At 47.3% G+C, this 12,699-nt stretch overlaps 1 protein-coding gene across 1 annotated transcript in view; it reads right to left on the bottom strand.

The window, feature by feature from the left end:
- The window catches only part of SYTL3 (synaptotagmin-like 3), a 102,535-nt gene that overhangs the window by 48,801 nt on the left and 41,035 nt on the right, over positions 1–12,699 (bottom strand). The window contains exons 4-6 of the mRNA XM_006868458.1: positions 11,633–11,684; positions 10,570–10,622; positions 4,128–4,147 (exon numbers count right to left, since the gene is read on the bottom strand). Of these exons, the coding sequence (XP_006868520.1) occupies positions 4,128–4,147; positions 10,570–10,622; positions 11,633–11,684 (125 nt within the window). The remainder of the gene's footprint in view (positions 1–4,127; positions 4,148–10,569; positions 10,623–11,632; positions 11,685–12,699) is intronic.

Genomic DNA, 12,699 nt, shown 5'->3' with positions numbered 1-12,699 from the left:
TTGTTGCTAAATGCCATCCATTTGGTTCATATTCATAGCGACCCTGTGTAGGAGTGGCTGGTGGGTTCGAACCATTGACTTTGTGGTTAGCAGCCCAGTGCTTATCCTACAGCATCACACCAGGACTGCAACGTAACTATGAACTTTATTTAATAATAATGTATTGGTGTTGCTGTTATTGTTAAGTGTCATTGAGTTGGTTCCAACTCATAGCAACTTTGTACAGAGTTTCCAAGGAGCATCCAGTATGCCTGAACCACTGACCTTGTGCTCAAACCAACCTTGCAGTCCAGCACATAAACCCTCAATGTAGGAGGTGTAACAAATGTGCATCAACGCAAGACATTAATAACAGGAAAAGCTATATGCAAAAGGAGCTAAGCGCTGGACTGCTAATGTCAACATTAGAGGTTCAAATCCACCAGCTACTCCGAGGGAGAACAATGAGGCTGTCTGCTCCTGCACAGATTTGCAGTCCCAGAAGCCCTCAGGAGCGGTTCGAGTCTGTTGCCTAGCCTGGCCGGGAGTCTGAACCGACTGCATGGCAGCAGGTAGGGGTGGAGTAGAGAGACAGAGACATGAGAACACTCTATTTTCTGCACAATTTTTTTTTTTTGTAAATCTAAAACTGCCCTGCAAACAAAATCCATTAAAATTCACAACAAATGCTAGCCATTTTGTTCCTATGCTGAGATCAGTTAGGTGCTGTCTTATCTCACGGTATCTGTACAGACAGTACATGCTATTGAGGTGCCTGCTGAGGCTGAGCGCTCAGGTGACCACACCAGCAGCTGGAAACAGGGTTCAGCATCTTCAAACCTCCTGTGGAACTTCCCGCTCGCCTCAGACCCTCTCCTGAAGACTAGTCTGTCCAGGATGGTCTTGCATTTAACCCACAGCCTTGGAGAAGGGGCATCTGTCAAACCAAGCAGAGCAGCTACACCAAACCTTCCAGCATCGGGGCAATGAAGCATGCCCAACGGAGTGGGACCACCTCAGCTGTCCTGGAATAGGTGCTCTGAGGCTATGTTGGCTTCCTCTTGTTCACCAGTGCACCACTTGGGGCGGATTCACCCCAGAGGAGGCCAGAGGGATGCTGTCCCTCAGGACTTTACTAGGAGGACGCTCTGTAGTTTAGACACCTGGAGAAAGGGTTGCTCACGAGCATGTAGCATGTGTTTCTCCTGTAGTTTCAACAAAGACCAGGAACAGGTTTTAACCAAAGTGTGTTGGCCTTGAATTAAGTAGGAAGGTTCTCAATCCTCAGGGAGGTATTTGTAGACCCTAGTCCTACCCCTAAGGAGCTCTGGTAGCGTAGTGGTTACGAATCGGGCTGCTAATCTCATGGTTAGCAGTTCGAAACTACCAGCTGTTCCGCAGGAGAAAGATGAGGCTTTCTGCTCCCGTAAAGATTTACACCCTCGGAAACCCTGTACAGGGTCGCTATGGGTCGGAACCGACTCGACGGCACTTAACAACAACCACCACAAGGAATGCAGCTTGGCAGGTCTTGGTCCTACAGGTAAGTCCTCACTGTGGACTTTGCAGACAGTGAAGATCACGGGGTAGGAGCAAAGACGTCTCTGGGCTGACAGTTAGGCCAAAGTCTTCTGTATCTAACTATTTCCAGCATTAACAGTGAATTGTGGCCCAAACATTGCCATCAAGTTGATTCTCACTCATCCAGCCTAGAGGATAGAGGAGAACTGCCCCACAGGGTTTCCAAAGCTATCATCTTTACAGAAAGGGGGGCTGGAGGTGCAGGGGCTAAACACTGGGCCACTAACTGAAAGGTCAACAGAAAGGTCAGCAATTTCAAACCACCAGTGACTCACTGTGCGGGAGAAACATGAGGTGGGTTGCTTCTGTTCAGATTTGTTGTTGCTGTTGTTATTGTTAAGTGCTGTTGAGTCGGTTCCGACTCAGTGACCTTGTAAAGGGTGTCTGAGGAGAGGCTGGTGGGTTTGAACCGCTGAACTTACAGCTAGCCATGCAGTGCTGATGCTGCAGCTCCACACCAGGAGTTCTCGTTGTTGTTGTTAAGTGCCCATCAAGTTGGTACCGACTCATAGTGACCCATGTACAACAGAACGAACACTGCCGGGACCTGGGCCAACCTCACTATTGTTGCCACACTTGAGCCCATTGATGCTGCCACTTTGCCAATCCATCTCACTGGGGGTCTTCCTCTCTTTTTCTGACCCTTCACCTTACCGAACATGATATCCTTCTCCAGCAATTGGTCCCTCCTGATACCATGTCCGAAGTATGAGACACGGAGTTTGGCCATCCTGGCCTCCAAGGAGCACTCTGGCTGCACTTCTTCCAAAATGGATCTGATGGTTCTTTTGTCAATCCATGGCCCTTTCAATATTCTCCTCCAACACCATAACTCAAAACATCAATTCTTCTATGGTCTTCCTTATTCACTGTCTAGCTTTTGCATGCATATGAGATTATTGAAAATACTATGGCTTGGGTCAGACACATCTTAATCTTCAAGCTGACGTCTTTGCTCTTCAACACTTTAAAAAAGGTCTTGTGCAGCAGATTTGCCTAATGCAATATGTTGTTTGATTTCTTGACTGCTGCTTCCATGAGTGTTATTAGTTGATCCAAGAAGATTGAACTCCTTCACAACTTCAATCTTTTCTCCATTGATAAGAATGTTGTTTATGGGTCCAGTGGTGAGGAGTTTTGTTTTCTTTACATTGAGATGCAATCCTTACCGAAGGCTGTGGTCTTTGATCTTCATCAGTAAATATTTTAAGTCCTCTTCACTTTCAGCAAGCAAGGTTGTATCATCTGCATTATCGCAGGTTGTTAATGAGTCTTCCTCCAATCCTGATGCCACATATTTCTTCATAGAACCCAGCTTTTCTTCCTATAACCACGTTGTTCTTCATAGACCCAGGAGTCCTACCCTCAGTTAATAGATGAGTGCTTAACCTCTGTGCCACCAGGGCTACTTATTATGTGACCGAAACCAAAACAACAGAATAATCCTACTGTTTACTGAGTCAATTCCAACTCATAGCAACCCCACAGGACCGAGTAGGGTTTCTTTATAGGATTTCTGAAACTGGAAATCTGTATGGGAACAGATAGACTCATCTTTCTCCCATGGAGTGGCTGGTGTGGTGGATTCGAACATGTAACCCACTAACTCCACCACCCAAGACAGACCAGTTGCCATCAAGTTAAATTCAACTCATGGTGACCCATGTGTGACAGAGTGAAACTGCTCCACAGCCTAGGTAGAAGTTGTTGTTGTTGTTGTTATGTGCCATCGAGTCGGTTCCGACCCATAGCGACCCTGTATAGGGTTTCCGAGGGTAGGTAGAAGTAGATCATCGTTATCATGCTTCCAAGGTGCCTCTGGGTGAACACAAACCTTAAACCTCTATATTAGCAGCTGAAGGCATTGATTCTTCGTACCACCCAGGAATTCTGCCCCAAATAGATGAGCTTGTAATGATTTTCCCCATTGCTTCATGCTTTACTATACAGCAAAGGGAGATGTGAAGCTGGAGAACAAATGAGTTGAAAGAGACAGAAAAGAGACAGGATTGCATGGTGCGTGGAGGCCGTGGTCCAGGACATACCCTGGTGGTAACGTACCCTGGTGGTAACGTTGATGGCGGTGTCAGATTGGCTCCTCCTCTCCGTCCGACCCCCTTTCTTCCTGTGCCCAGTGGTCAGGAGCTGTCTGTCAGAGGTCATATCGTTCTGGGACTTGGAAAGCTCTAGAAATACAAAGAGGTGACAGGTATGAAGGCACAGCTTTGCCTAGACTTTCAAACCCTAACCCACATCCCCAAGTCTGCAAGGGAAAAGCTCAGAGGGGGCAGAGGCAGGTGCCCTGGGCCAGTCCTGAGGTCTGAGGACGTCCCTGAGACTATGAGCTGGATGTGGGCACACTGCTCCAGGACAAGAGTGGGAGAAGAAGAGCTGAGTTCCCTCAAAGGTGGGGATCCCCACCAGGGCAGCTCCAGAGCACCTTGCTGCCCTCTGACTCATTCTGTCACTGAGCTGGTAGTGCATTGATGTAGTCTTAGTCCTTCCAGTTCCATTAGCAGATGGCACCCTAACCAATAAGAGGCTTCTAGGGGCTTCCTTACAAAGACTTTATATCCAAAGGCCCTCTCTAGTGGGAGTCCTTATAACTATTTCAGGAAGCAGCCACTGAAAAGATGACTTCACACTTGCATTTTTGTTTTAACAATGTGATGTGGTCTCGGATACAGATGGGCAACTCGAGAAAGAAAATATCCACACACCAAAGTCAAAGAGTCACTCAATGGTGAACACTTGTTCCAAAGATCCCTTCCTTGTCCCATGAGATCCTCATTTCCTTAAAAATGATCTCTCATGTGAGGAGCCCTCTAATGTGAGCTAGGAGCCTCCTCTGCATTGTTGTTGTTGTTGTTAGGTGCCATCGAGTCGGTACCGACTCATAGTGACCCTATGCACAACAGAACAAAACACTGCCCGATCCTGGGCCAACCTCCCAAATGTTGATATGTTTGAGTTTAGTGCTGCTGCCACTGCGCTAATCTATCTAGTTGGGGGTCTTCCTCTTTATCTCTGACCCTCCACTTTACCAACCATGGCATCCTCCTTCAGAGACTGGTCTTCCACATTAGGAAAAGTGAAATGAAACAAGTGAAGTTAACTTTTAATACTAGATTTTTAAATGTTTGATGTAACCTAATATATCCAAAATACTGGTTTTGAAACACACCATGAATATAAATAGGATCAATGAAACCTTTTCCATTATTTTCACACTCGGTCTCTGCAATCTGGTATGTGTTTTACTCTTAGGGTACATCTCACTCAGGACTGCTACCTCTCAGGGTCCCCACAGCACAGCGTGACTGTCATTGATAAAGAGTCCCATGAATCTTCAGCCCACGCACTTCCGGAGGCCAAGTCTGTAGAACATCCATCCTCTTGAGAGAAGACCCTGGAAGCGCCCTTTGTGGTGACTCCCCCTCCCCCCACCCCCGGGTTACATTGAGCCTCTCCTCTCTGAGGGGGATTGTACCCCTGCCCCCTCAAGTCCATGTGTGTCCTGGAGCTAGAAAGGAACCAGCGCACACACGAGTCCTCAAAGCTGATGCAACACTAACTGGAACCTTCACACAGCCAAGTCCTGGCAGGCTGGGAATACACAGTGGGGACACCCTCATTTCAAGCCCTGAGAAAAGGCTATTGTCTCCAGCTGTCTGCTCCACTCCCACCCAAAAGCTGTGCCTCCATTTGGCTGGCTTCCAGCCACTCAATAAGGGGAGACAGCCTCCCCAAGCAATTCAGCTTCCAACAAGCAGGCTTTTACGGTGCTATTAGGGCAGAAAATGAAAATGCAAACAAAGCAGTCTACTGCTCCAGTTTTCTCATTTTCTCTTCTTCTTGGGGGTGGGGCAGGGGGAGGGAATTGGGGTGGGATCAGGAGGAAGGTTGTTAGGCTGAAATCTGAAAATGTGCTGATTATAAAAAGGGCTAAAGAGCTCTGGTAGCGTAGTGGTTACGAATCGGCAGTTCGAAACTACCAGCCATTTCACAGGAGAAAGATAAGGCTTTCTGCTCCCGTAAAGATTTACAGCCTCAGAGACCCTATACAGGGTCATTGTGAGTCGGAACTGACTCCATGGCACTTAACAATACCAACATAAAAAGGGCTAGAATATGCAACTCTTTTCTTCCAGCTGATTTGACTTCCCAGGACAACAGCAGCCACCAGAGGTTATCATTTGGGGTCAGCTTCCCAAACCCCTGGGTTTGGGTCAGGCCTACCCCCAATGTTCTGGGCCACTGGGAGTCCAGAGTCCATTTCTCCCTCCTTCCTGGATCACTCTTACTTCCTACCACACCAAAATGAGACTTCTCTCCTTTCCACTTTTACAGCAACATGGGTGGCAGGAAGGATCAAGAGGGATCATGGAAAATCACTCAAAACCCGAGAAATAGGAGCCAGCATCTTCCAACAGCTACCCCACACACACAAAGGGTGTCATCGAGGTATGGAGAGATAGAGCATCTGAGGACTCTAGACTCATGGAGGGAGAAAGGCTGTGTGCTGACCAGCAGGGGGCTGGTTTGCAAAATGTGCCCTTTGGTTGTTTTAAACGATTGTATATTCCAGCGTGTTTTTGTGTGCATCAAAAAAGGGATTGTAATTATTACAATGAAACAAGATACGATTGGTTGAGTGCAAATCTGATGTAGACCCTCACTCAATTCACAATAAAAGCTTTAAAAAAAAAAAAAAAAAAAGGCGTCATCAAGATATCACCACTCATGGTGACCCCACGTATGTCAGAGCAGAACTATGCTCCATGGGGCTTTCAGGGGCTGATTTTTCTGACTCAGATTGCCAGAAATTTCTTCCCAGGTGCCCTGGGGAAGCTCAAACCTCTCAGTCAGCCACACTCAAGAACAAAAGTTCCCATCATCCTGCTGCCAGGCCCATGAGGAAAGGTGTGTGAAGCACGTGGGAAGAACCTAGGAAAGGGCTGGGGCAGATTGTCATTCCCAGGGGCCCAGAAAATGTAGAGGAAGGGTGTTTCTATCCCTGCTCTAAGTCAAATCCTCAAGGTCAAGCCCTAGTGCCTGGACATATAGGGGGATGCTGAGGGAGGGGGTGCAAGGTAGGAAGTTCTCAGGTGACTTGCCTCATCAGAAGAGGATGCTGTTGGCTTTTGCAAAGTCCAGCCCAGGAACCAGCTGTGCTTGTTGCTGTAACAATGATGCTATTCAGGCTATTAACTGGCCAGCTCCACAGGTGGAGCGTCTGCACACCAAGGGCAAGTGTGGGGGTTAGTGACTGCCAGCGAGTGTGTCCGTGTCTAGGGGGCAGCTGTGACTGGACAGATGTGTGGTGTCCCTGCCTCTGGGTTTTGGTGAACGCATGACCAGAAGAGCTGAAGTTTGTCACTGAAGGCACAGTGGTGTGGTAGGAGGGTTCCACAGCCACGAAGATATGGGCTGGGGCTGTGTGTCTCGAAGGAGATGTTGAGAAGGGCACAACTAGAAAGCCAGATGGTCAGAGAGCTCAGCTGTCACCATCAGGACCATGGCCCAGCCTGGTGGGGGGGGGGATTGGAAACCTCCAGATGCTACCACAAACAGGATCTGAAATTCAGGGAGCCCTCCCTACTGAAGGAGGAGGCCCATCTGCTGTCCGGGACAGCCCTGTCTGGAAAGCCATGCTTTGCTTTCAATTGTCATACAAACGTTTAAACAGGAATGCAAGGGACACAAAAGACTCAATAATCCAAAGCATAAGATTGTCCCCAAGCCCGAAGGTCACAAAGCAACTGCAGGGAACTCCGAAGAAGAAGAGGCCACACAGCCTCCACCCCCACCCCCAGCACAGCAAGTCTCCATCCTGGGTACCGATGGGAGGTATGAGAGGGTCTGTCCTCTGGGACCCATTTTTGAAAACTTATCTGAACAGAAAGACAAGATTCTAAGTAGTGCTAGCTCTGGGTTGCTTGCTTCTACAAATTGCTGCTAATTGAAAATTGCCAATTGAAGAAGATCAATGTACCAAGGAGAGTGGAAAAGGCAAGCCACCTGAAAGGGGCCTGGAACCCTGTCACAAGTGTCTTTGTTGCTCGGAGCAGTGAAGCATGGAGCTCCTTCCCCCGCATGAACTCAGGGTGTTTGGCCAGAGCAGAAGGAGGCCAGTCAGCCTAGTGGCCACTTTCCCAGGACAATCCCAGCCCAGGTCACTGCCACCTGGGAACAACACACAAAGCAGCATCCACTTACTTTTCATGTGGGTGGTAACAGACAGAAACAAGTTTTCCACGGACTTATTAAATCCTTTAAACTGACCAAGGTCCTGTAGCCAAAACAAAGACAGGAGAGAGAATAGGTTAATGTCCCCATCTGTGCCAGCAGCCTCAAGACTGCCAACCCCAATCCACTGTTTGGTGTGTACAGGTGTAAGTGTGTGTCGGTATGGGTGTGTGCAGGTACGGTGTGGTGTGTGCATGTCTTCGTGGATGTGCAGTTGTTGGTGCATGTGAATGTATGCTTGCAAGTATGCTGGTGTGTATATGTGTGCAGAAGAGTCTGCCCAGGTGTGAGTGTGTAAGTGTGGACATGTTGCACAAGAGTACGCTGCACAGGTGTGTGGGTGGGTATAAATGTGTTGCGTAGGTGTGAATGTGCGTACATTGCAGGTGTGAGCAGGTATGGGTGCAAACATATGTGGGTATTTTGCACAGGTGTGTATGCAAGTGTGTGGAGAATGTGTGTGAGTATGTTGTACAGGTGTGTGTGGGCACATATGCAGTATGTATAGTTCAGGGGTTGTTGGTATGCACCTATGGGTACGTATGGGTGTATTGTGCAAATGGCATCTATGTGTTGCACAGGTGTGGGTAAGTGCAGATGTGGGTATGTGTGCAGGTGTGGGTTTGTGCAGGTGCATGCATACCTGCAGGTGGGGAAGAACACAAGCCCCTCAGAAGGCAGGCATTCTCTTGACTTACTTTCCTGTACTGATGTTGGCATCCACATTGAAGGGAAGGATTTTTTCAATAGGTTGTTGGCAAGATAACAACTACCTTTTGAAATAATGATTGGTGTTTTATTGGCTTAAAGGTTGTACCCAAGTAAATTACTGTTTGCTTAACCTCCTTTCTCTATAGTCTCCCTAACTGAATGCAGAGGGGACACCCACATGGATGGAACCATACAACACAGGGGCTGAGGGTGAACAGGGCACTTGGTAGCCAGACTGGAACCAAGGAGCTCCAAGCAGAAGAAAACAACAAAAAATAAATCACTCTCTCCTCTCTAGGTCTCATCCATCCATCTATCCACCCATCTATCCCTCCATCTAGCCATCCCTCCATCCATCCATCCACCCAACCATCCATCTATCCCTCCATCTATCCACCTATCCATCCATCCATCCCTCCACCCATCCACCCAACCATCCATCTATCCATCCATCTATCCACCCAACCATCCATCTACCCATCCATCCATCCATCCATCTATCCACCCACCCACCCACCTGTCTAATCATCCACCTAGCCATCCATACATATACCCTCAGTAAATATACACTAGCACACAGGTGCTGAAACAGGAATGTGACCAATCACCTTTGGAGAATTTAAGTTTCAAAGAGAAACCAGAGCAGGATTTTGAAGAGTATCCTAGTCTCTACTGATGTTGGAAAGGAATGTTTATGGGTTTTGTTTTTTGTTTTTTTTTTCTCTCTCTCTCCCTCTCTCCCAGATGTGCATTCCCATACTGTCCACACCAATATGGTAGCTCTCTTTCATTTACAGAATCTAAGAAAGAAGCTAGCCCCAACCCTAGGTTCCCATGGCACGTTACAGCAGCCACAGAGAAAGCCAGACAAGGATTCCTGCTTCCACTTAACCACCTGGGAAGCCCAGTGCTTAGTCCCCGGTGCCATTGTAACAGAAATACCACAAGGGGGTGATTTAACAAACTGAAATCTATTCTCTCACAGTTTGGTGGTGGTGGTGTGCCATGGAAGCATTTCCAACTCATTGTGATCCTGCATAGGGTTTCCAAGACTGTAAATCTTTATGGGAGCAGAAAACCTCATCTTTCTTCAGCGGAACGGCTGGTAGTTTCAAACTGCTGACCTTGAGGTTAGCAGACCGACTCGTAACCACTATGCTACCAGGTAGAAGTCTGCATTCAGAGTGTTTGCTCTAAGGGAAGGCTTCCTCTCTCTCTTCTCATCTCTAGGGGACAGTCTTTCTTTGTTCCCTGACTCCTTGGTGATCTTCAAGTGACTTGGCATCTCCCTCTGCTTAATTCTTTGCTTGTTTCAGCTCTTGTAGATTTCCTAAGAAACAGACTCAACACATACCCTACATTCAGCTTGTCTCATTAATCACACAAAGACAATGCACTCCCCCAAAGGGAAGGATTACCAGAGGCATTGTGGTGAAGAGCCACAGTCGGTTCCAACTCACGGCATAAAAGTTAGGATTTACAGCCTTTATTTTGGAGGAATGGAATTCAATCCCTAACGTTCAGATGACTCCTAAACTCCCAGCTCACTGTTGTGGGCAGCATTGATTTGCTGCTCTGCTTTTCATGTGAGCCTGCAGATACACACAGGTTAGTACACACATTTGCACACTCACTCTCACACAGTCTAAATCGACCCATGATCCCCTGAGACACACAGAGACCCAGGTATACGTGGACCTTCCCCCCCACCACACACACACACACACACTCACAGGCACAGGGCAGGTTAGAGACGTAGAGCAAGGAACAAGAGTAGAGCAGAGCAGAGGTGAGCAGGTAGTTAATGGTGGGAGGCCCCTGGGCCTCTGCCAAGCAAGGAGAGCACACAGACACACAGTGTGGGAGGCCCAGCACTCCCCAGCCTTTAATTTGGGGGTCTTCGTTCTCTGCTTTGATCATCACCCTCTCCAGACCACACCAGTCCCTTTCTATGAGGGGCCAACCACCCATCCAAGCCTCCCTTTCTTTCCTTTTTCCATTCCCAGGGAAGCCCATAGATAAATGAGTACCTTACCCCTGAGCAACTACCACACTGGTTTTCACTGTGGGGAGGTGGTGTGGGAGGAACCACGGAAATCTTGCTACCAAGGGAACAAAAGGGAATAAAAAACAGGTTAAGGTCTATACAAAGACCAGTGCCACAAAACACAAAAGCCTTCAGTACCCTACTAGCCAACTTCTCAGCGATTTTTTCACAGAGAACCCCACTCCTACCCTAGCCCAGGCCACAGTGTGATAACCCGACATCCCGGAATTTCAGTCCATCTCTAGTCTTAAGTATCTGGAGGACTCTGGCCAGGCTTGGCCACTTGGACTAATCTAGAATCCCAAACTTCAAGCCTTTGTTCCCATCTGAGTTACGTGTTCTCGCAGTCAAGTGCCAGAAGTGTTGTGGCTATAAATATCAACTTGGAGAGAAATGGGAGGAAGTGGGGTGGGGGGAGATGGGGGAGTAGAAGAAATAAATGACCGGAAAAAAAATCTACTGATGGGATGAAACCCACCTTCCGGAAGGGAGCTGGCAGTTACAGGGTGTGGTGTGTGTGTGTGTGAGAGAGAGAGAGAGAGAGAGACAGAGACAGAGACAGAGAAAGAAGAGAGACAATGAGAATGAGCTCCAGCTTCTAAACTGCTGGGGGCCTAAAACTTTGCATGGAAAAGTTGCCTGTTTTGAGGCCATCAGTCTTGTGGGCCAGCATGCATGGCCCATCAGTGTGGTACCATCACTAGACAAAGCATCAGAGACGGGCGTGACTCCTAAGGGCAAACGCTGGGTTTAGAATGTCATCTACAGAGCATTCAGAAATAGACTTCCCTCATAGTATTTTGGGAGAAGCAAAACAAAATGTTTACTTATGAAATACCATGCTACCGCCTAGAAGGCTTTTCATGAGAATCCAAAACCATCTCTGGGTGAACCTTTTCCAAACACTTTATCTTCTTTTTCTTTACTTTTTTGTTTTTTAAGTTACATTCTGAAGCAGTGACATCTGAAAGTCAAGACATCTCTGAAGTCTGTTCAGTGTGTCCTTTGTGTTCCTGCCCCCCCTCCCCACGCCCCCAGGACAGTCTGTGCTCTTACAACACTCACCTCAGTTTCTGATAAGATTGTAAGAGCTTTGCCCCAGCTGTCTCGTGGTTTCCTGGAAAAGATATCAAGAGAGGTCATTTATGAGTAAGACTCTAACTTCAGTGATGAAAATGTAGGAAATAAGTCACAACCGTTGAGCTTCTTGTCCTTAAAGAAATATGAGGACTTTGGGGGGGGGTGGTGACAGAAATTGCTCTGAATGATGTTGAGGGTGATACAGTTCTGTAAGCTTATTAAAGTCACTGCCTGGTGCATCTGAAACACAACAAACATTTGAAAAATACATTTCTTTGTATTGACATCGCTAAATTAGATGTTATATAAATGATATTCCACAAAAGCTGTCAAAAAACATTTTCAAGAAAGAGAGCATATTGGCTGGGATAACTGCTTTTATGAAAAGTGAATGTTAGAGTCGATTTTCCAAATCTGGTTAAGGTGAAAAATATTCCATGCGTCCATTTGTCCTTTGGAAACATTTTAGTGGAACAAGTATGTGCCTCTAAGTGGACCTTCTTATGCGGATTACAGTAATCTTTTGAAAAATGTAATCTACTTATTTCTAATTATAAAAGGTAACCATTTCCTAAATAAAGCTGCATCTCATGTAGTACTCTTTTGGTATCCAGGAAAAGTATTAGGGTGTACTAACTCCTCCCGCCCACACTTCTGAGAGCACAAGTCTCCTGGCTGAAATGCACAGTGAAATGAACAGAGGTCAGCCCCCAAGGACACCCTAAGGGGCTGGCCTGGAGGTCAGCCCAAGCCCAGTGTGCGTCTGTGTCTTTAACAGGTGTTAGTCCAATGTACAGGAAGACTTGGGAGTCAGTACTATGTTTGTAAGACGTACCAGGGGTAGGGAGAAATCCAAGAAGGGTAGGGAGGTCTTTGTGAGGGGGGGACAGAGCCTCCAATCTTGGAGCTGGGATGTTACAAATGCTCCAGAGAACACTTTGAACCCACAGCTGAACTTTTGAGTCTACTTGCAGGGTGAGGGCATGCCCTTTCTGGGGGTCATGATGGTGTTCATTGGATTCTTTAAATTCTGTGACACCTCCCCCCCCCCC

This window comes from Chrysochloris asiatica, unplaced genomic scaffold (assembly GCF_000296735.1).
Source record: "Chrysochloris asiatica unplaced genomic scaffold, ChrAsi1.0 scaffold00117, whole genome shotgun sequence".
NCBI classification, from domain to species: domain Eukaryota; kingdom Metazoa; phylum Chordata; class Mammalia; order Afrosoricida; family Chrysochloridae; genus Chrysochloris; species Chrysochloris asiatica.
The sequence above is the reverse complement of the archived record's forward strand: the minus strand, read 5'-3'. Positions and strand labels throughout refer to the sequence as shown.